The sequence below is a fragment of the Capra hircus genome, chromosome 19 (assembly GCF_001704415.2).
Source record: "Capra hircus breed San Clemente chromosome 19, ASM170441v1, whole genome shotgun sequence".
NCBI classification, from domain to species: Eukaryota; Metazoa; Chordata; class Mammalia; order Artiodactyla; family Bovidae; genus Capra; species Capra hircus.
In genome coordinates, this window is record NC_030826.1 from 56,146,999 (window position 1) to 56,169,446 (window position 22,448).

A 22,448-nucleotide genomic window follows, 5' to 3' on the forward strand; every position below is an offset into this window, starting at 1 on the left:
TTCTCCAGTGCATGAAAGTGAAAAGTGAAAGTGAAGTCACTCAGTCGTGTCCAACTCTTAGTGACCCCATGGACTGCAGCCCACCAGGCTCCTCCGTCCATGGGATTGTCCAGGCAAGAGTACTGGAGTGGGGTGCCATTGCCTTCTCCGCACTAATCACTGGGGAAATTCGAATCAAAATTGCAGTGAGATACCACCTCACATGCACTAGGTTCGCTACTATTTAAAAGAAAAAAAAGTGCTGGAAAGCATGTGAGGAAGTGGGAGACCCATGATGGGAACGTAATGTGGTACAGCTCCTGCCGATAAGAGTATCGCAGTTCCTCAAAGATTAAAAATAGGTTATCACATGATTCAGCAATTCCTCTTCTGGGTGTATACCCAAAGGAATTGAAAGCAGAGTCTCCAAGGGACACTTGTGCACCAAGCTCATAACTTGGATTTTTCACAAGAACTAAAATATAGGAGCATTCCATTGACAGATGAATGGATGGATGAGCATGATGTGATATATACATCAGTGAAATATGATTCGGCTTCAAAAGAAAGGACTTTTCATACAATATTGCAGAGATACAGCTGCAAAGTTTAAATAATTTTTTTCTGCTCTCTTAAGATACTTTTAATGGTTATTAATATCTCTTGGATTAACGATAATTCCGAGAGTCCAGAGAAGTGTGCCACTTGTTCTGGAGCTGTGGACAAGCCTCTCCTCTCCCAGGGTCTTGGTCTCCTCGTCCGTAAGAAGAGAGGGAACCAGTCTTCAACGCCTTTGAGTTCTCCTGGCTCTTCACCAGTTCTCTCCACTTCCCAGCAACCCCAGACACTTCCATGGGGCTGCGGTTTACAAAGCCATTCGTAGGTACCGTACTAGGAGAGTCACGCCTTTCCCTGGAGCCACCTGGAGCTGGGATGAAGCAGAGAAGAGAGGAGAGAGACCTCGAGAGCCAGTGGGATGGGAGGTTTCCCATCGGACCATCCAGAACCGCATTCCCGGACATCCTCAGTGAAGCCAGCCTGGCTGATGGCGCAAGACGGGCAGCCTTGGGGAGCCCAGCTGCCTTGCCAGTCACCACAAGAGGAGTAGGTGGAGGGGGGCTCACGGGTAAAGGCTGAGCCCTGGGCCTCCTGTGACCCGCAGAGTCCTCCAGTTGGTAAGGCTGGAAACATGAGCTTATGTGTTCTTAACCACACTGTACACTGGCGTCTCGGAGGGAATCCTGTCGGCCTTGGAATCCTGGCTCCGGGAGTCAAACACTATCGAGGTGTAGTGAAGATCGTCGCTGGGTGGGCCCTGCAGAGACGGAAACAGACGCTCGGGGAGAGGCCAGGGAAGTGGGAATCCCAGATTAGGGAGGAGACATCAGAGGGGCGCCCTGAGGGAGGTTCCACTGGCGGGGGATGGTGGAGGCTCCACTGGTCCTCACTGTCCTGTCCACTTTCTCTTGCAAAGGCGGGTCTCCAAAATCCCATCCACCCACCTGCTCTGCCCCCACCTGGTCAAGATGAGACATGCCAGACCTGAGACCCTTTGCTGCAGGGATTGCACCTGGACAAACGTCTCCTCGAGCAACAAAATCCAAAGAAACTCTAAAGGCCTAGACAGAAGTGCAAGCATGCACAGCTGGGGCAAATTCTGGACTAGAGATACAAAGAGACCAAAAAACCCAACTGCCGCTTTTGAGGAGCCTGGAGCAAAAGCAGGGTACTGCGCGTGCCCCCTGCATAGATCAACCCCCAAGAGGCGAGCAAACACCTAAGCCACCTCCCTAGCCCCACCCCAGACACACTCCTCCCCTCACCCCGTATAAGGAACCACCGGCCCCCAAGCAAGGAAGACTGTTGCTTGTCCTTGCTCCCTCCTGCCGCAGCAGGGGCCCCAACAGAGCCTTGCCTGACTTTCTTGTCTGGCCTCTGATCAATTTCTATTGGTTGGGAAAGGCCAGGAGCCCTGATCACTATTGAAGACACAGCACCAGTGCTGGGGGGTGCCTGGGGTCTGCTTTGGGGTCATTAGTCACCAAAAGCTAAAAAAGCTAGGATGTTGCTAGTCCCGGGCCACGTGTCTGACGCTCAAACCTCCATCTCATCTTCTCTAACAACTAATCCCTCAACCTCTGCCTAAACTCTTTCCGCTCAAGGGTGAGTTATGACCCTGCACGGGGTGGGGACGGGAGGCAACCTCTTCCCTTATTCCACTTTTCAATGCTGTGCCTACGGCTTGACCCACAGGGGCTCATTGGTAAAAATCTAAAAAGTAGAGTTCATACCAAAGAGATGATGGGACCAAAACGGTGAAAAACCACCGGCTTTAACATGGAGTGTACGGTACGTGAGTGTGCGTGCTGGCTAAGTCGCTTCAGTCGTGTCCGACTCTGTGCGACCCCATGGACTGCAGCCCGCCAGGCTCCTCTGTCCATGGGATTCTCCAGGCAAGAGCACTGGAGTGGGGTGCCATTTCCTTCTCCAGGGGATCTTCCCCACCCAGGGAGCAAACCCGGGTCTCCTGCATTGTAGGTAGATTCTTTTATCATCTGAGCCACCGGGGAAGTCCATATGGTACATAGTAGGTGCTTAATAAATGCTGTACTTTATTGACTTTTGATTATCCACTGGCCATTCCAAAAGCCCCTTCATCTCCCACGCGACCCTTCAGCTGCAGAGACACCAAGGTCTGGCGAAATCTACACCACTTTCTTCATTTTCTTTTCTTTTCTAAGATTTTTTTGATGTGGACCTTTCTTAGTCCTTATTGAATTTATTACAATATTGCTTCTGTTTCATGTTTTGGTTTTCTGGCCAAGAGGCATGTGGGATCCCAACCAGGGATCAAACCTGCACCCCCTGCATTGGAAGGCCAGTCTTAGCCGCTGGACCGCCAGAGACGTACCCAGCACTTGACTGGTTTTCTGTGTCTCCTCGTCCTTCAGAAGCACAAGGTGACCAGTCGAGCCTCTCTCCCCTCCCCACCTGCCGGACCCCACGTGGCGATGCCTCTGCCACGGACTGCGGTCCACAGGACGGGGACTGGGCCCTCGCACTCACCACTGTGCTGTATTCCACCTCTGCCCACATGGGTTGAACAGGCTTTCCCGAAAGGGGCCACGTCTGCAGCTCCAGATTCACATAGCTGGGCTCAGTCTGCTCGGCAGCCTGTGGTGGACAGGAGTGCAGGGTTTGGAGCCTAGAGAGGCCCGTGTCCCTGCAAGCATCTGCCCTTCCCCTCTGCGCTCTGGGTGCCCCAGCCTTCCCATCCTGCCTTTCCCCTCCCCCACTCATGTCCTCTCTGGGGAGTGTTTGAATGGTCAGGTCAACAGCTGGGCTGGAGGGCCCTCCGCCCCTCCCCCTTGCCTGGAAGGGAACAGGCTGGCCAGAGCTCACGGTGATCCAGCGACCAGACCTCCCAGGCGTTGTTCTTCCAGCTCTAAGTGATCACCTCGCTCTATCTGTGTGGGATCCACACGGACCTCCACCAGCTAAGGGACAGACTGGGTCCCTAGCATCCCCTGCGTGCCTCCTGGCCACCCTGACACACCTCCTGCTGGAACCCTCCTTACCTGACTGCGGCTCTGAGGCGGCTCTGGTTTCTCTCCAGCTAAAGAGGCAAGAGAAGAGGAAGGAGACTGAATCCCAGAATGAGGCAGGATGCGGATCCCTGTGGTCCACCTGGAGGAAAGCCCTTCCCTAGAGACTTCAGCCCGGGGGACCTATCGCTTCAGGCCAGCAGCATGGGGGGAACTCAAGGGCTTGTTGAGTGGGTGAATTCGTGAATGAGGAAATGAGTGAATGAAGAAGCAGGAAGGCTCCAGCTGGGGGAGAAGGGATCAAACGAAGGTGGTTCCCAGAACAGCCACTTGTGAAAACGTCCCTTAGGGACTTCCCTGGGGATCCGGTGGTTCAGACTCCACGCTTCCAGGTGAGGGAGATGAGAAAGGAAGGGAATCTAACAGGGAATGTCTGTATGATGAACAAGATCCAGAGGCCTCTTTTGCAACAATATAAACACCCTTGACACTACCGAACTGTAAACTTAGAAATGGTTAAGACAACAAATTTGATAAGTATTTTTTTTTTTTTACCAATTAAAAAAATGCAGTTTTGCAGGCCCCACCACAGCCATACTGAATTATCAACACTGGGGATGAAGTCCAGCTGTGTTTTAACAAACCCTAATCAATAACCTCAGATATGCAGATGACACCACCCTTATGGCAGAAAGTGAAGAGGAACTAAAAAGTCTCCTGATGAAAGTGAAAGAGGAAGTGAAAAAGTTGGCTTAAATCTTAACATTCTGAAAACGAAGATCATGGCATCCAGTTCCATCACTTCATGGGAAATAGATGGGGAAACAGTGTCAGACTTTATTTTGGGGGGCTCCAAAATCACCAAAGATGGTGATTGCAGCCATGAAATTAAAAGACACTTACTCCTTGGAAGGAAAGTTATGACCAACCTAGATAGCATATTGAAAAGCAGAGAAATTACTTTGCCAACAAAGGTCCGTCTAGTCAAGGTTATGGTTTTTCCAGTGGTCATGTATGGATGTGAGAGCTGGACTGTGAAGAAAGCTGAGTGCCGAAGAATTGATGCTTTTGAACTGTGGTGTTGGAGAAGACTCTTGAGAGTCCCTTGGACTGCAAGGAGATCCAACCAGTCCATTCTAAAGATCAGTCCTGGGTGTTCATTGGAAAGACTGATGCTAAAGCTGAAACTCCAATACTTTGGCCACCTCATGCGAAGAGTTGACTCATTGGAAAAGACCCTGATGTTGGGAGAGATTGGGGGCAGGAGGAGAAGGGGACGACAGAGGATGAGATGGCTGGATGCCATCACTGACTCGATGGACATGAGTTTGAGTGAACTCTGGGAGTCGGTGATGGACAGGGAGGCCTGACGTGCTGTGATTCATGGGGTCGCAAGGAGTCGGACACAACTGAGTGACTGAACTGAACTGAAAAATTTTTTAAATAAAATAATAAAAAGGAAGTGACCTTGCAGAGACCTAGAGAATCAAACCATACAAAGTCACCAGGTTTATCTGCTGTGATCCCCTGGCCTGGGGGTCAGGCCCCCCAGACAGGAAGCCCTGTCTGCTCTGAGGGATCCCAGCTCAGGTCACACAGCCTCTTGTTTCTGGCACCTACAACACGGTGTCTGGGGTCCTGCCTCTGGGCGCGGCTCTGCACTTCCCTGGCGCTTTCAACCCGGGGCCCCGGGAGCTGAGAGGGGGCAGGTGATGCCCACGCAGCAGAGCGCCCTTGATCTAGGATCTCCGCCAGGCAGCTCCAGAGCCCGCTGGGTGCTGCAGGGAGAGACGCTATCCAGCCTCAGGGAGGGAGTCCCAACGTCAGCAGTGAGATTCCCAGAGTCAGGAGACACAAGGTCACGGATGACAGAGGTGATGAACCTCTGATGAACCTCACCAGTTGGCTCGATGGGGCATGCATCCAGGGGCTCTGAAGTATGAACACGTGCTGTGTGTGCTACGTCACGTCAGTCATGTCCGACTCTGTGTGACCCTATGGACTGTAGACAGAGCGTGCAACCAGGGCTCTGAGGTACGAACAAGTGCGTGTGTGCCAAGCCACGTCAGTCATGTCCGACTCCGTGTGACCCTGTAGACTGTATCCTGCCAGGCTCCTCTGTCCATGGGATTTTCCAGGCAAGAATACTGGAGTGGGTAGCCTCTCCCTTCTCCTGGGGATCTTACCGATCCAGGGATCGAACTCGCATCTCTTATGCCTCCTGCATTGACAGGTGGATTCTTTACCACTAGTGCCACTTGAGGTATGAACATATTTTGTTTCAGATGCTGTGGGCCGGCTCCCTACCATCCTCTATATCTTCAACTCAGATGGATTTGATGGGAAGGAGGGAAAAAGCTGGTGAGGAAGAGATGGGAGTCCACCCCTGGGAAGGAAGGCGACATGGAGAGAGTTGAGTGGCAGACAGCTGAACAGGGAGCTCGCTGAAGGTGGACCCAGTCTACCCTGGTCACGACAGGGTCCTCAAGAGCCCAGCACAGGGCCTGGCGCACAGTAGGTGCTCAGGACGGCTTTGCTGTGTGATCAAGTGAATGAATGAGTAAGTGAATGACAAGAGTGGGCTCAGGGGAGGAACCGAGAGAGAGCACAGGGCAGGCGTCAGGCTGGGGCCAGCAGGACCACCAGGGGTCACTAACCCTAACCTCTCCCAGAGGCAGCCGGGAGACAGGCGCTGAGACGCCGAGCAGGGGAGAGACAGAGGCTACGTGAACACAAAGCCTTTCTCCTGTTAAACAAAGATCCCTTGATGAGGTGTGATCCGCTCACACGAGTCAACTCTGCACTCAGGGATTTGGAGGTTATCAGCCGGGAAAATCATACAGAATGTTAAGGGTGAAAAGTGGAATGACAGGACTTCCCCGGTGGTCCAGTGGTTAGGAATCCACCTGGGGATCCCCCCAATGCAGGGGACAGAGACTGGTTCGATCCCTGGCCCTGGAAGATCCCACATGTTGCTGGGCAACTGAGCTGACGTGCGACAACTGCTGAGCCCGTGTTCTCCAGCAAGAGAAACCAGGACAGCGAGAAGCTCACGCACCACTGCTGGAGAAAGGCCACACGCAGCCACGGAGGCCCAGCACAATCAAAACCAAGCCAACAACAAAGCATAATTTTAATTAAAAAAACAAAAGTGGAATTACATATGGAGCAAACGTTTTAAGAAGTCAGATTTGCAAGAGCCCGTAAGGATGTGACTCAACCGTCTGTGGCTGGTTTTCTCTGGGTGGTGCAAGTTCTTCTTTCTATTTATTAGGGTGAATTTCTTTCCCTCTCTGTGTTTTCCTTCTTTTTCCAATTTTCTACAGCAATCACACACCCCGTTTTTAAAGGGGAGGGACGCTTTTTAGGTGAAAGGTCACCCTGGAGATCGCTGACACCCATAGTTCTGAGACAACCCAGGCTGGGAAAACCCCCATGCGGTAAAGCAGTATGGGCTAAAGTTTCAGGCGATGGTTCCCAGAAGCGATATATGAAGAGCAGATGGGGAAGAGGAAGTGGTTTTCCTTCCATCCATCAAGCATGTGTGTGTTGAGGCTGATTTCGCTGCTAAAGGCCTGAGATGTGCTGGAGGGAGGGGCTGGACCCCACAGGGATGCTGGAGGTGAGAGAGTAAAGCGGGGTCTCCCCTTTTGCTCCCAGTAAGAACCAACTCCCAGTTTAGCACTGCAGGTGTGGGGCAGAGCCCCCAGGGTTTCACTGCAGCCCTGAAAGGCTCAGCATCGGTCGTTCTGAACAAACATCCCCTCTGCCCAGGTACTCTATGCATGTGGAATTAAGAACTCTGAGTCCAGGAAGGAACCTTAAGGCTCACACCCATCTCAGGCAGAAAGCTGCTCTCCTACAGGAGTCAAGTACAACCAGCACTTGCCCTGGGCACCTGCCATCTGCCTCTGCAAAGATCAAATCAGGTGCTGATGCAGCTGCTTCAACACCCCCGAAAGGAGTTCAGAGTGGAGAGCAGGAGTGAGGCATCTGCGCGCGGTCTTCAGATAGTCAGATATGCTCAGGGGCTGGTTTTTATGAGCCCAATCCTTGCATCTCCCCAAATCTAGAAAAGCATGAGCATCCTTCATGGTGACGACTGTTCCCTGTGACTAGCAGAAGATTCTCAAGACTGATAGAAACCTCCTGGAAAAATGTGTGCTTGATGGCCTGTGTTCCTCCCTCTTCACCAAAATCACAGATACGCTGACCTTCCCCCGCCCCCTGAATCTTTGGAGCAGTTTCTCAGAGCTATCTAAGGTGCTGTCTCCCAGGCTACAGTCCTCATTTTGCCCCAGATTAAACCTAGCTCATAACTCTCACGCTGTGGATTTTTTTTAAGCTGACACAGATAAAACTTGGGCCACCCACCAGCAAGATGGTCACAGCGTCACTGGTTCCTCTGTTCTTCTATGTATTTAATTTGCTCAAGTGTTTATTGAGCCCCTACTTACTGAGCACCAGACAGGATGCTGGGGGCATCTTATTTTCTCTTTTAATCTGAGCTCAGAGGGGAGTGGCTGGACCACAGGCTCCCTGGGTGCCACTGTGACAATATTAAATAATATTAAATAATACTTTCACTCAACACATACTGCTCCTATACTTCTTGGGTAAGGGTCTCTGATCTTAAGGAGCTGCGTGGGCTGGTGGGGAGGCAGCCTAGGAAGCAGGTGTGACAAATTGGTGGGACAGGGACTTTGACGGCGGAAGAACAGAGCCTCACCCTGAAGGGGGCCCTGACCTGCCCTCTGGGGGCCAGGAAGAGGGCCTAGAGGAAAGAAAGTGGACAGCAGCACTCAGGGCATCAGGAGTGAGCCGGTGGGGGCAGGGCAGGCCCCTCAGGTGCCCAGAGCAAACGCAGAGGAAGTTGAGAAACCACTGCCTTCCAGAGTGTGAGGACGGGCAGATTGCCAAGGGCCTTGACCATGCTGGGCAGGCCTGGACTTTGGAGGCTGTAGGAGGTCACGGAAGGGTTTGGACGGAAGAGGGACATTGCTTTATGAGCCCCTACCCCTGCCCTGCCATGGGAAAGGCCTCTTGCCTTAAAGCCACCTCCTCTCAGCCACACAGTCCCTTCCGGGCCTGCCCTCTAGGGTCACCCGGGCCATGTGGTCCCAGGGGAGACACAGCTGATGACCCTTCTAGAAACCCAGAGGCATTTCCTCTAGGACCAGAAGGTGTGGGCGGGGCCGGCCTGCCCTCGGGTGGGGTGCGGGCGGGTGTGGGGGGCTCACTCACCTTTGACTCGTCTCTGAACCATCCTCCAGGCGAGCAGCGAGAAGCCCCCCAGCAGGATCAGCAGCAGGGCCAACGAGATCAGCAGCGCGTGGAGCCTGAGAGGAGACAGGGTGGGCTGGGTGGGGCAGGGGGTCCCGCCTTCCCTCGCTTGTTCAGTAGATAAGCGCCCACTGAAAAAAAGGCAGACAGCGTAAAGCCTCCTTTTCAACCCCCGTCTACCTAAATCCCCTCAACAGACTCACACGGTGCACCTAAGAGCCTTCCAGAGCCTCTTTATTCAATGCAACAAAATACGAATATACATTATTTTTGTATATGTCCTTTTTTCACATAAAAGAGGCACAGTATAAACCATGGGTCCCCAACCCCTGGGCCATGGACCAGTACCCACCAGAGGACTGTTAGGAACCTGGCCATACAGAGGAGGTGAGCACCTCCCCATTTACCCCCCACCCCCCAGTTCAGTTCAGTTCAGTTCAGTCGCTCAGTCGTGTCCGACACTTTGCGACTCCATGAATCGCAGCACACGAGGTCTCCCTGTCCATCACCATCTCCTGGAGTTCACTCAGACTCACGTCCATCAAGTCCGTGACGCCATCCAGCCATCTCATCCTGGGTCATCCCCTTCTCCTCCTGCCCCCAATCTCTCCCAGCATCAAAGTCTTTTCCAATGAGTCAACTCTTTGCATCAGGTGGCCAAAGTATTGGAGTTTCATCTTTAGCATCATTCCTTCCAAAGAAATCCCAGGGTTGATCTCCTTCAGAATGGACTGGTTGGATCTCCTTGCAGTCCAAGGGACTCTCAAGAGTCTTCTCCACCACCACAGTTCAAAAGCATCAATTCTTCGGTGCTCAGCCTTTTTCACAGTCCAACTCTCACATCCATACATGACCACAGGAAAAACCATAGCCTTGACTAGACAGACCTTAGTCGGCAAAGTAATGTCTCTGCTTTTGAAGATACTATCTAGGTTGGTCATAACTTTTCTTCCAAGGAGTAAGCGTCTTTTAATTTTATGGTTTCAGTCACCATCTGCAGTGATTTTGGAGCCCAAAAAAATAAAGTCTGACACTGTCTCTACTGTTTCCCCATCTATTTCCCATGAAGTGATGGGACCAGATGCCATGATCTTCGTTTTCTGAATGTTGAGCTTTAAGCCAACTTTTTCACTCTTCTCTTTCACTTTCATCAAGAGGCTTTTTAGCTCCTCTTCACTTTCTGCCATAAGGGTGGCGTCATCTGCATATCTGAGGTTATTGATATTTCTCCCAGCAATCTTGATTCCAGCTTGTGTTTCTTCCAGTCCAGCGTTTCTCATGATGTACTCTGCATATAAGTTAAATAAGCCGGGTGACAATATACAGCCTTGACGGACTCTTTTTCCTATTTGGAACCAGTCTGTTGTTCCATGTCCAGATCTAACTGTTGCTTCCTGACCTGCATACAGATTTCTCAAGAGGCAGGTCAGGTGGTCTGGTATTTCCATCTCTTTCAGAATTTTCCACAGTTTATTGTGATCCACACAGTCAAAGGCTTTGGCATAGTCAATAAAGCAGAAATAGATGTTTTTCTGGAACTCTCTTGCTTTTTCCATGATCCAGCAGATGTTGGCAATTTGATCTCTGGTTCCTCTGCCTTTTCTAAAACCAGCTTGAACATCAGGGAGTTCATGGTTCACGTATTGCTGAAGCCTGGCTTGGAGAATTTTGAGCATTACTTTACTAGCATGTGAGATGAGTGCAATTGTGCGGTAGTTTGAGCATTCTTTTGCATTGCCTTTCTTTGGAATTGGAATAAAACTGACCTTTTCCACTCCTGTGGCCACTGCTGACTTTTCCAAATTTGCTGGCATATTGAGTGCAGCACTTTCACAGCATCATCTTTCAGGATTTGAAATAGCTCTACTGGAATTCCATCACCTCCTCTAGCTTTGTTCGTAGTGATGCTTTCTAAGGCCCACTTGACTTCACATTACAAGATGTCTGGCTCTAGATTAGTGATCACATCATATGATTATCTGGGTCGTGAAGATCTTTTTTGTACAGTTCGTCTGTGTATTCTTGCCACCTCTTCTTAATATCTTCTGCTTCTGTTAGGTCCATACCATTTCTGTCCTTTATCGAGCCCATCTTTGCATGAAATGTTCCCTTGGTATGTCTAATTTTCTTGAAGAGATCTCTAGTCTTTCCCATTCTGTTGTTTTCCTCTATTTCTTTGCATTGATTGCTGAAAAAGGCTTTCTTATCTCTTCTTTGGAACTCTGCATTCAGATGCTTATATCTTTCCTTTTCTCCTTTGCTTTTCGCCTCTCTTCTTTTCACAGCTATTTGTAAGGCCTCCCCAGACAGCCATTTTGGTTTTTTGCATTGATTTTCCATGGGGATGGTCTTAATCCCTGTCTCCTATACAATGTCACGAACCTCATTCCATAGTTCATCAGGCAATCTCTCTCTTATTACTGCCTGAACCATCCACTCCCACCCCCGTCTGTGGAAAAGCTGTTTTCCACAAAACTGGTCCCTGGGGCTAAAAAGGTCGGGGACCACTGGTATAAACTCTGTTGTTCAGCTGCTCAGCCATGTCTGACTCTTTGTGACCCCATGGACTGCAGTATGCCAGGCCTCCCTGTCCATCACCATCTCCCGGAGCTTGCTCAAACTCACGTTCACTGAGTCAGTGAAAAACACTATTTTTTAACTTCACAATGCATCTTGAAGATCTTTCCATGTCACTACATACAGAAGTTCCCTGTGGGGCTTTTTTCACAGCTGCATAGTATTCCACTGCGTGGGCAGACCATAAATTATTTAACTCCTCCCTCTCCGCGGGCATTTCTTTTGCCCAGTCTTTTGCAATTACAAACCTGGCTGCGAAAACATCACCTTGAAACTCTACCACTTCACACTTGGACAGCAGCAGCTGCTTTCCTGGGGAACTGACATGGCTTGGGCTCTGCCCCTCCCTTGCTTGGGCCCCTTCTTTTATGCCTAACTGGCATCCATGATGTTCTCGTCTTTTTTTTCTTAAAGATGCACCCCCCTCCCCTGAGAACTGTACAAGCTTCAGTTATACAAAACCCAACTCTAGGGCTTCCCTAGCAGCTCAGTGGTGAAGAATCCACCTGCCAATGCAGGGGACACAAACAGGTTTGGTCCCTGGCCCAGGAAGATCCCACAAGCTGCGGAGGGAGGAAGCCCGGGCTCCACAGCCACTGAGCCTGTGCTCCACGATTAGGGAAGCCACTGCAGTGAGAAGCCCGAGCAGAGAAACTGGAGAGTAAGCGCCACTCTCTGCAGCTAGAGAAAGCCTGCGCAGCCACATAGACCCAGCACAGGAAAAAATACATAAAGAGACAAATAGACAAATAAGCAGATGAAATTACTGTTTAAAAAACCCAGCTCCCTTCCCCACATGTGCATGTGCAGGTCGTTTCTGAAGGCGGCATGTTTGGGGCCTGAATCCCACCTTGCCTGACATAAAGCTTGTCACCTGGATTGTCAGGAAGCCAGTGGAGGGGTCTTGGGGTGTCGTATAGTAAAGAATCTGACTGGCCTTTGCTTCTGGCTCCTGGAAGGGAGGCTCTAAATCCTTGAGGTTTTCCTAGTAACAGGAGCACCTTTGTGATTCACAAGCTGCTTGGATCTCCTTGGGATTTTGCCTGACTCAGGCTGGGAGCTGGTCACCAGAAGGGCCAGCCATGTGATGAGAGATTTGGGGCTCTGAGCCAGCCTGAACTTCAGGGAAGTGGAAAGGGGTGTTGGGGGTTGAGGTCAGTCATGTGGGCAATGATTCAATTAGTCATATCTGTGCAATGAAACCCAAGTAAAAACTATGGGCACCAAGACTTGAAGGAACTTCCTGGTTGGTAAAGACATCAAAGTCCCGGGAGGGTGATGCCCCTCAACTCCACTGGGAAAGGGCATAGAAATTTTGCAGTCAGGACCCTCCCAGACCTTGCCCTACATGTCTCTTCATTGACTGGTCCTGACCTTTATGCGTGTGTGCTGGGTCATTTCATTCGTGTCGACTCTGCAACCCCGTGGACAGTAGTCTGCAGCCGTAGGCTGGACCCCATGGACTGTAGCCTTCATGGTTAGGCTCCTCTGTCCATGGGATTCTCCGGGCAAGAATACTGGAGTGGGTTGCCATGCCCTCCTCCAGGGGATCTTCCCAACCCAGGCATCAAACCCACGTCTCTTATGTCTCCTGCGTTGGCAGGTGGGTTCTTTACCATTAGCGCCTCCTGGGAAGCATCCTGACCTTTATAGTTTATGATAAAACTGTATGTATAGCACTTCTCTACATTCTGTGAATTACCTAAGCAATTACCAAACCCAAGTGGGTCATGTATCCAACTGATCAGAAATGTGATGATCTGAGCATCCCCAAAGGGCCCTGGCATCTGAAGTCAGGCCATCTTACAGGACTGAGCCTCACGAGCCTCACAGGATGCTGGAGTCTGTGCTGACTCCCAGGTGGCCACTTCTGGAATCGACTTGCAGGGCGCCAGGTGGTGTCAGATAGGGAGTCTTGGGCTTCCCTGGTGGTCCAGCGGTTAAGAATCTGCCTGACAATGCAGGGGACACAGGTTCAATCCCTGGTCCAGGAAGATCCCACATGCCGCGGGGCGACTAAGCCCGTGCACCGCAACTCAGGTGGCACTAGTGGCAAAGAACCTGCCTGCCAACCCAGAAGACATGGGAGACGCAGGGTCAATTCCTGCTGCTGCTGCTGCTAAGTCGCTTCAGTCGTGTCTGACTCTGCGACCCCATAGATGGAAGCCCACCAGGCTCCCCATTCCTGGGATTCTCCAGGCAAGAACACTGGAGTGGGTTGCCATTTCCTTCTCCAATGCATGAAAGTGAAAAGTGAAAGGGAAGTCGCTCAGTCGTGTCCGACTCTTCGCGACCCCATGGACTGCAGCCCACCAGGCCCCTCCGCCCATGGGATTTTCCAGACAAGAGTACTGGAGTGGGGTGCCATTGTTCAATCCCTGGGTAGGGAAAATTCCATGGAGAAGGGCATGGCAACCCACTCCAGTGTTCTTGCCTGGAGAATCCCATGGACAGAGGAGCCTGGCGGGCCAGAGTCCATGGGGTCGAAAAGAGTTGAACACGACTGAGTGACTAACACACACCGCAGCTACTGAGCTCACGCTCCAGGTCCCATGCTCTGCAACAACAGAAGCCCCACAACAAGAAGCCCTCGCACTGGAACTAGAGAGTGGCCTCCACTTACTGCAACTAGAGAAAGCCCCAGTGCAGCCATGCAGACCCTGCGCAGCCAAAAATAAAAATTAATTGATCACTTTTTTAAGAAGGGAATCTGTGAATCCCAGAAATGATTTCAGACAGTATGCATATTTCCAGGGAGAGAAACGATAAATGTTGTCAGATTCTCCCGGGGTTTTTTTTAACCTCCCCCTGCGACAAAAATGTCGAGAATCACAAATTTGGAAGAAAGAACCGAAAACTTCAGAATCATATAAACTTGGCCTGGGAGGCAGCCTGCCTCCGTGACTGTATTACCCACTCAGTCACTTAACCTCTCGGAGCCTGTTTACTCATCCATAAGCTGAGGGTGATGGTGGTGAAGGATTGTAAGGAGCAGATGATGACGTCCAGGTCAGGTACTGAGCATGCACCTGGCAGGATATCGTCGCACCAGCTCTCATTAAATGTAGCTTTCCCTCCCTCCACCCCCAGCTTCTGCCCTGCCTGAGCCCTCTCTTGGAGCCCAGGGCAGGTCCAGTGTGGCCCCTACAGCCCAAGCTAGGAGACACGGACCGGCTTCCAGCCTGGGTGCAAAGGGAGCCAGAGGCCCCAGTCAACGAGGACAGAGCTTCTGACCAAATAGATCCCAAGGCAGAGGACGCCACAGGCCTAGGGCACCTTACCTCCAGTTCTGCTTGGACTCATATTCCTCCTGGCTGCTGGCACTGTGGGTGGCCAGGGTGGTGAACGACACAGTTGAAACTTTGGCTGTGACAGTCGGTGGGGTTGGCCTTGGTGTTGGTGATGCTGCTGTTGCTGAAATACAAATCAGACTCAGGGAGCCCCACTGACTCTCCCACCACCCCCTGAAACCTTTCTCGGTTGATTTCACACAAAATAATCACTCAGGAAGGGGGCAGGATGGAGGACCCCGCAACCAGGACCCTCCCGGGGCCAAGTGAATGTTTCCAAATGGGACACAGGTACCGCCCCCAACAGCCCTGACCCCATCCCCATGATGAAGTCAGGGTCCTCCAGAGGCCCCAGAGTCACCCCCACCCCAAGTCTTGTTCCCCAACCCCACCAAGTCACAGCTGCATGAGCCTGCCAGAGACCGCCTGCAGATCTTGTTAGTGCTCCCACTGTGTTCAGCATCGGCCCCGCCTGCCGCCTCTCCACTCAGCTCCCCACCGTCCCACGCCACCCCCCGCCCTGCACAGCTTCCCGGGTTTCTGTGGGAAAGCCCATGGCGCCCTCCTCTCTCAGCTGCACACCCGCCTCTCTGCCTCCCCTTCCCCGAGAAGCACCTCATTGCTCAAGACCAAGGAGACGTACCAGCGCCCTGACTGTCTCTCTGTCTCACACACACACACACACACACACACACACACACACACACACACAATATACACACACCTACACACCTACACACACAGAGTTTGCTCTCTGATGAGATTTCTGCCTTGGTTATTCCAACCTGAGACTCTTCAGGTGACCCTGTTGCTGGTACCAGGGGAGGGAGTGGGCACGACTCACCTGGGACCACAGACACCTCAACCTGGAAGGTGGGGTCTCGAAGAATTCCTTCAAACCATGATGTATCGATCCCACACCAGTACTTTCCCGCATCCTCCTCTCTGAGGCTCTCCAAGGTCACTGTGAAGGTGAGGCTTGCAGGATGGTCTCTGATGGACACGCGGCCCCTCCTCACTTCTCTCGCTGACTCTCTGGTCTCCACGGTCTTCCACAAACATGAGGATTTGCACCAGTATTTTTTGTTGCTCATGAATTTCTCCCGGTACTGACACTCCACGTTCAGGGATCCCCCCACGATGCCTGTCACTCTGCTGGGGCCGCTCAGGGACAAACAGCCTGGAAAACACAACCAAGTCCGACTCCATCAGGTGGGCCTGGGTCAGGACACCCCCCAAATTTCCCCCATCTCTTGCTAGCTGCCCCGCATCAGCCAGAATACAGCTTGAGACTCTGCCCCTTCCACTCTGTCAGCCCCAAGACCACAGTTGCCCTTTCCTCCAGACCCCAACTTTCTTTCCTCTGCCCTTCCCACCTCTCACCCACCAGGGACCTCCCACCTCCCAGCTTGTCAGGATACCGCCAGCCCGGAGCAGCTCAGTCACTTGAAGAACTGCTCGCAGCCGACATGTTCCCACCAAAGGGCTGTGCCCCAAGGCAGAGAGAGGGCTGCCAGATGGTTCACAGAAGCACCAGACACGCCTGGCAAATTTCGTGCATGAAAAATCACCCACACACAGTTTACTGACAGCCTTCATCTCACCCTGGATCTTACTTCAGTTTGCCCAGCTCCTGTTGACTTAATTTTCAAGGAAGCTCATGTTTTATTTCTGAGATTGGCATCTGCCATTGTCCCAGACAGTCCTCCGCCATGGAGCTGGGGGACTAAGGTGATGTGTGTGACATTAATGCTGGCCACCAAGCCGAGGACACGCCCCCCCGCCCTGGCCCCTGTGGATACGGCTCCTCACCAGCCCTGTAATTCTGTGACGGGGCCCCCACAGTGGTGGGGGGTGCGGCTTGCTGTCTTTTGCTAGAGTTAGTCGTCTTTAATTTGACTTGGCTTGTCAGGCTCTTAAATCAGTTGAAGAGAATGTCAGCCCCTGGGGCCTTCTTCTTTTATCTTAAAGGTCTACACATGTCGGGCACATAGTAGGCCCTCAGCAAACCCTTGGGTGTGAGCACCTCCCCCAGCCCACACAGTTCTCTGTTCAAAGCTGCCCAAAGCTGACCACAAGCCCCCATCCTCCCACTCCTGGGAGCCCCTCAGGGGGTCCTATTCTGGCCTGGGTGGCAGACGCCCCACAGAGACGCCTTCTCCAGCCCCATCGCGGGTGTGATGTGTCCTGAGATGCTCTGTAGCCAGTGCCACAGTGGCGTGGAAAGGGCATCAGAAGAACCTGAGTTTTAGTCTCAGTTCTGTGACGAGTCTGCTGTGTGTTCTGGGACAAGTTACTTGACCTCTCTGAGCTTCAGAGGCCTCACTGGTAACGTGGTGATGACTGGTAAGTCTCGCAGGACATTTGGGAGTATTGGATGAGATAATGGGCGCCAAATGCCTGGAGAATAATATCAGGTTTGAACCACATGAAGCTGCCGGCATCCCTGTGTCTGGCCAAGAAAGCCGACATTTCAGAAAATTCAGTCTAATGAGCATGGATAACCCTCTGAGAACCAAGACCTCACAAGCCGCGCAGTACAGCCAAAACAAGAAAAAAAGGCTTCTCTCCAGGCGAGCGTGTGAATCTGGATGGACGTGTGATTTTCTAGAAAACAACAGATCAGTAAAATAGACACACACCGAGTGCTTAACAGATAAATGTCCCAGCCCTTCCTTGGGTTAAGACGTTGCTTCTGCGCCCCACATCCAGACTCCACGCCCTGTGTCCCCTCGACTGTGAATTGTCACCTTTCCAGCCTGGCTCCCGGCTCCCCTGCCTGGTCTGGGCCCCCCTTCACCTCCACCCACGGGACCCAGCCCTCTGTGTCTGGGGCCTGCCTTCCCCTTGCATCGTGTGTCTCCCTGTCTGTCTCCCTCCCTGTGTCTCTGTCTCTGTGTCTTTGTCTCTCCTTCTCTCTCTCTGTCCTTCTCGCTCTCCTTCTGTCTCTCACCTTCCGTCACTCTGTCTCTCTGGGTCTCATTGTCTCGGTCTGTCTGTCCCTCTGTCTGCGTGCCTATCTCTGTCTGTCTGCCTCTTTGTCTGTCTCTTCTAACAGGGTGTCCCTCTGTTTTCCTAATGTTTTACTTCAGAATCACAAAATCCCATCCCACTAAACCCCAGATAAACGTGTGAACCATCCAGCACAAGCAGTGGAGAGGAACTGGCGCGCTCACACCCACCCAGGAGAGAGCGGACCCACCCAGGAGAGAGTAGACCCACCAGGAGAGAGCAGAGCCAGAGCGGAAGTTAGTGAATCAGGAGACAAAAATCACTGCAACTAGTGTATGTGCAGAAAAGCTGATTTTTCAACTGGGAGAAACAAACAACAAAATAGACATTCTTGTGTGTAACCAGATCCAGAAAAAATAAAAAGACACACGTAAACCATTAAAAAGAAAAATAGGGTAAACCACAAGCCTCTACAAAAATGTCTGCACACTTGGACAAAACTGGTGATTTTCTCTTCATTTTTTAAAAAAACGTGTATTTATTTGTTTAGTTGAGCTGGGTCTTAGTTGCCACACTTGGGATCTTTAGCTGTGGCACGTGGGATCTAGTTCCCTGACCAGGAATTTAACCTGGGCCTCCGGCGTTGGGAGCACAGAGTCTTAGCCACCGGACTACCAAGGAAGTCCCCCAAACTGGTGATTTTCTAGGAAAGTATACATTACCGATATTAATCCAGAACAGATTTTTTTTTAAATGTAGACCAGTACCTATAAGTGTTAGCAAGGAGTCCTTTCCCAAAGATAACTATGTGAAGTGATACGGTAATTATTTCATGGTGTATACATGTATCAAAACATCACTGTAATTGTACACCATATATACACACAGTTTTTACTTGTTAATTATGCCTCAGTAAAACTGGAGAGAAAAGAGAAAAAAGAAGCTCTTTTTTCTTTCCGTTCCAAAAATTGAGGAGCGAAACTCAGTTTCACAAGTTAATTCTCTCAAAACTTTCAAAGACCAGACAATCCCAATTTTATTTAAACATCTGCAGAGAATAAGGAAACAAGAAAAACCTCCTAATTCTTATCATATGTGTTTAGTCACTCAGCTGTATCCGACTATTTGTGACCCTATGGACTATAGCCTGCCAGGCTCCTCTGTCAATGCGATTTTCCAGGCAGGAACACTAGAGTGGATAGGCATTCCCTTCTCTCAGGGATCAAACTCTGGTCTCCTGCATTGCAGACAAATTCTTCACCATCTGAGTCTTCAGGGAAGCCCAATTCTTATCATGAAGTCAGTATAACATATATCAAAGACTAAAACCTGGCCAAATATCTTAATATAATCACCACTTGAATAGTTCAAAGGAAAAAAGCTATAGGCGTGCTGTGGCAGTACTGGGGATTTGCTTCCAGACAACTGAGTATGCTCAGTCTCTTCAGTCGTGTCTGACTCTGCGACCCCCTGGACTGGCGCCCACCAGGCTCCTCTGTCCGTGGGATTCTCCAGGCAAGAATACTGGAGCGGGTTGCCATTTCCTCCTCCATCCAGACAACCACAGTGAAGCAAATATTGCAATAATGAAAGTCACAAGAAATTTTTAGTTCCCAGCACATATAAAAGCTATGTTTGGGACTCCCCTGGTGGTTAACGGGGAAGACTCCATGCTTTAATGCATGGGGTGTGGGTTTGATCCGTGGTTGGGGAACTGAGATCCCACATGCTGCACAGCCAAAAGAAAAAAGCGATGCTTACATTATACTCCGGTCTATGAAGTGTGTAACAAATAGCATTATGTCTTATAGACAATTTACATGCCTTAATTTAAAAATATTATACTCTATTGCTAAAAAATTCTATGCATCATCTGAGCCTTCAGTGAGTTGTGATCTTTTTCTGGTGGAGAGTCTGAAATTTTGCAGGAATTACCAAAATGGGACAGAGACATGAGGGGAGGAAATGCTGTTGGAAAAATGGAGCCAACAGACTTGCTCAAAGTAGGGTTACCACAGACATTCAACTGGAAAAAGGCAATGTCTGTGAAACTCCACAAAGCAAAGCGCAAGACAAGGTGTGACCGTCTCGGTGCTGCGCTGTATGTGCTCAGCCGCTTGGTCGTGTCCGCCTCTCTGCGACCCCGTGGACTGTAGGACCCCAGGCTCCTCTGTCCGTGAGATTCTTCAGGCAAAAATACTGGAGTGGGTTGCCATGCCCTCCTGCAGTGGATCTTCCCAACCTAGGGATCGAACCCAGGTCTCCCACATTCCCTGGAGGCTCAGACAGTAAACAATCATCTCAATAGATCATGAAAAAGCGCCTGACTCCTGATGCTGCTGTTTTTAAAAACACAGGCAGTGCCCCCTTTACACTAAATGGAAACACGGCTCACCTGGCCAGTCAAGGGCCAGGTAGGCACAACCACTGCCTCCTCAGCCCTGGGCATCGTGGGATGACCCCGTGACCAGCAAGAGAGGAAACCAGAGAAACAACGAAACCTCCACCCAGGCAGATCCTGCGAACACACAAGAACCCCGTAGAGGGACAGTGGAAAATGAGTCATGAGCAGGTGGCCAGTTTCTCAGTGGTAATGAACCTGCCTGCAAAGCAGGAGACGCAGCGGACAGGGGTTCAGTCCCTCGGTTGGAAAGATGGGATCCCCTGGAGGAGGAAATGGCAATGACTGACTCCAGTATTCTTGTCTGGAGATTCCCCACGGACAGAGGAGCCTGGTGGGCTACAGTCCTCAGGATCCAAAGAGTCAGGCACGACTGAGTGACAAAACACACAAGGATGAAACTCGAAAGACTGCAGGAGGTGTCCGAGAGCCGTGAACACCCCTGGAGGCCCAGGAGAGAAATCACACAAGGAAGCCCTCTCCTCCAGGGAGCAAGCCTCCTCCTCCCTTCCCTGAAGCTGCTCTGCCCTCCCCCCTCCCTGCTTCCTCCCCCTCGCCTTCCCGGATGGGATGGGAATCTCCATCTCCCTTCCTTGGAGACCACCAGCCCCCTGAGGTCCCGGCCCCTCGAGCCACCCTGGCTGTTCATTCACCTCCGTGACCCTGAGACCAGGGCTGGCCCCAGCCTGGTCCCCACGCTTCCTCCACCCCCTGGACCCGTGACCCAGAGGGTACCTCCTGTCAATGAGCACGTCCTGGGTGTGCCCAGCGGTCACCCTGCCACCCACTCTGGTACTCCCTGCCTTTTGCCCTCCTTCCTCTAATAATTCATCCCCAAACCTTCAGCAAAGCCCCTCCTCCGTGTCCCACTGTGGCTCCTGCAAGGCCAGACGGATGCAGAATCGGAGATGGACACTCACCCCTGCCTTCCGAGGATGGGGTCCATCTTAAGCAGTGGGCAGACCGTGCCCCAGTCTGAGTCACCCTCCCCCCTTCCATCCCCACCCTCCACCCTTCCCCTCACCCCCCTCCCCTGGCAGCCCCCACCTGGGACCCAGAGAAGCAGCAGAGCCGGGGGCAGCCACGTAGCTCGGTGCAGCTGGGCCATCGCTCCAGCACAGACGTCGCCTGCAACAGCTCCAGGCCAGCCGGTCCTGAGGTCTCAGTCCCCTTCCAGGAGGGGTCAGGCCTGCAGGCTCCCACTTCTGCTTTTCTTCAAGCCTTGTTGCTTCCTTGTTTGGCTTCTTTTCGGTTTTGTTCCTGGAGCTGGTGAGAAGATGGCAGAGGAGCAAACCTACTGGCGGTGCTCGAGACCCCCTGGCCACGTTCTGTAGGTACTTCCGGTGAGGAGCCCTCCCAAGCCCCTAGCTCACCTCCCCTTCCCTCCCACCCCCAAACCACAGGCTGACGTTCCCGTCTAGCCCAGCCAGTAGCTCCTTGGTTTCCCTGTGGTCGGGGTGAGAGCCCCGGGGAGGAGCAAGGGCCCTGGGTGTGTCCCACACTGTGACCGCCCCAGGGAGCAGCCCTTCCACGAGCTCCCCGGCTCAAGGCCTGCACCCCCAAGGTGGCACCATGACCCCAGAGTCCCTGAGTTGGAAACCTGTCTTCCACTTGGCCTGAAGGTCCTCGGGCGGTGACCTTCTTTCCCAGGCAGCCCCCACCGAACCCAGCTCAGGGCTGAGCACAGAGCGGGACTCAGCAAGCCTGTGTGGACCCCTCCTTCCCCAATCCACGTGGAGCTCAGACTCCAAATACACACACACATGTGCCTTGTGACACGTGCCCCTAGGTTGCACAGAACAGCCTCACGAGCATCGGAAACCAGTCCTAATGTGCCACCTGAGAGCTTGCAGAGAGTTAACTCTAAATGCCCCCATCCGGAGTCCCCTGAATGCCCTTCCCTTCCTGTTCTGCCTATAACATTTCCAGAAACGTATATTTTTCAACCACCAAAAGTCGAGGTCTTGAATGCCAAGGTCAAGAGCAGGGAGGCACCGGCTGGTGGCTCATACACAGCCACCCTTTGGGCCACTGGTGTGACCTTGACCCAAGCCCGAAGCTCCATAAAATGCCAGTGACAACAGCTAATCGGGGGGGATAGAATAGTATCATAATTACGCAAACCCTTGAAGATGAGATAATAGTGTCCTCAAGTCAGTTTCTTCCCCAAGGAAATATTTCTTTCCTCTAATGAAAGGCAATAGGAAAATAGGATTTTTAAAAATTTATTTTGGCCCCTGCCATGCACATGTGGGATCTTTGTTCCCTAAGGTTCAAACCCAAGTCTCCTGCAGTGGAAGCACGGTGTCTTCACCACTGGAGAACCAGGGGTGTCCCAGAAAATAGGGTTTGATAGGAAGACATATGCTTTACAAATAGTCTGCCAGACGCACCTGTCCTTAGAAACCTAAACACTTAAAC

At 51.7% G+C, this 22,448-nt stretch overlaps 1 protein-coding gene across 2 annotated transcripts; it reads right to left on the bottom strand.

The window, feature by feature from the left end:
* LOC102173969 (CMRF35-like molecule 8) lies at positions 92–21,375 on the bottom strand. Of its 2 annotated transcripts, none has more exons than XM_013972661.2 (7): positions 21,075–21,375; positions 15,519–15,854; positions 14,666–14,798; positions 8,769–8,863; positions 3,558–3,595; positions 3,046–3,153; positions 92–1,294 (listed from the first exon to the last, which is right to left on the bottom strand). In XM_013972661.2, the coding sequence occupies exons 1-7, from the start codon at positions 21,133–21,135 to the stop codon at positions 1,175–1,177; spliced, it is 891 nt and encodes a 296-aa protein (XP_013828115.2). In that variant the 5' UTR covers positions 21,136–21,375; the 3' UTR covers positions 92–1,174. The 2 variants fall into 2 exon arrangements, with proteins under 2 accessions (XP_013828115.2, XP_013828113.2); XM_013972659.2 differs by having other exon boundaries at positions 8,769–8,938.

Coding starts and splice junctions, on each gene's coding strand:
- LOC102173969 (XM_013972659.2), bottom strand. CDS start 21,135: ATGGCCCAGCTGCACCGAGCTACGTGGCTGCCCCCGGCTCTGCTGCTT. Junction 15,855..21,074: donor GCTGCTTCTCTGGGTCCCAG/GTGGGGGCTGCC, acceptor TGTGTTTTCCAG/GCTGTTTGTCCCTGAGCGGC. Junction 1,295..3,045: donor AGGTGGAATACAGCACAGTG/GTGAGTGCGAGG, acceptor CCGTCTCTGCAG/GGCCCACCCAGCGACGATCT.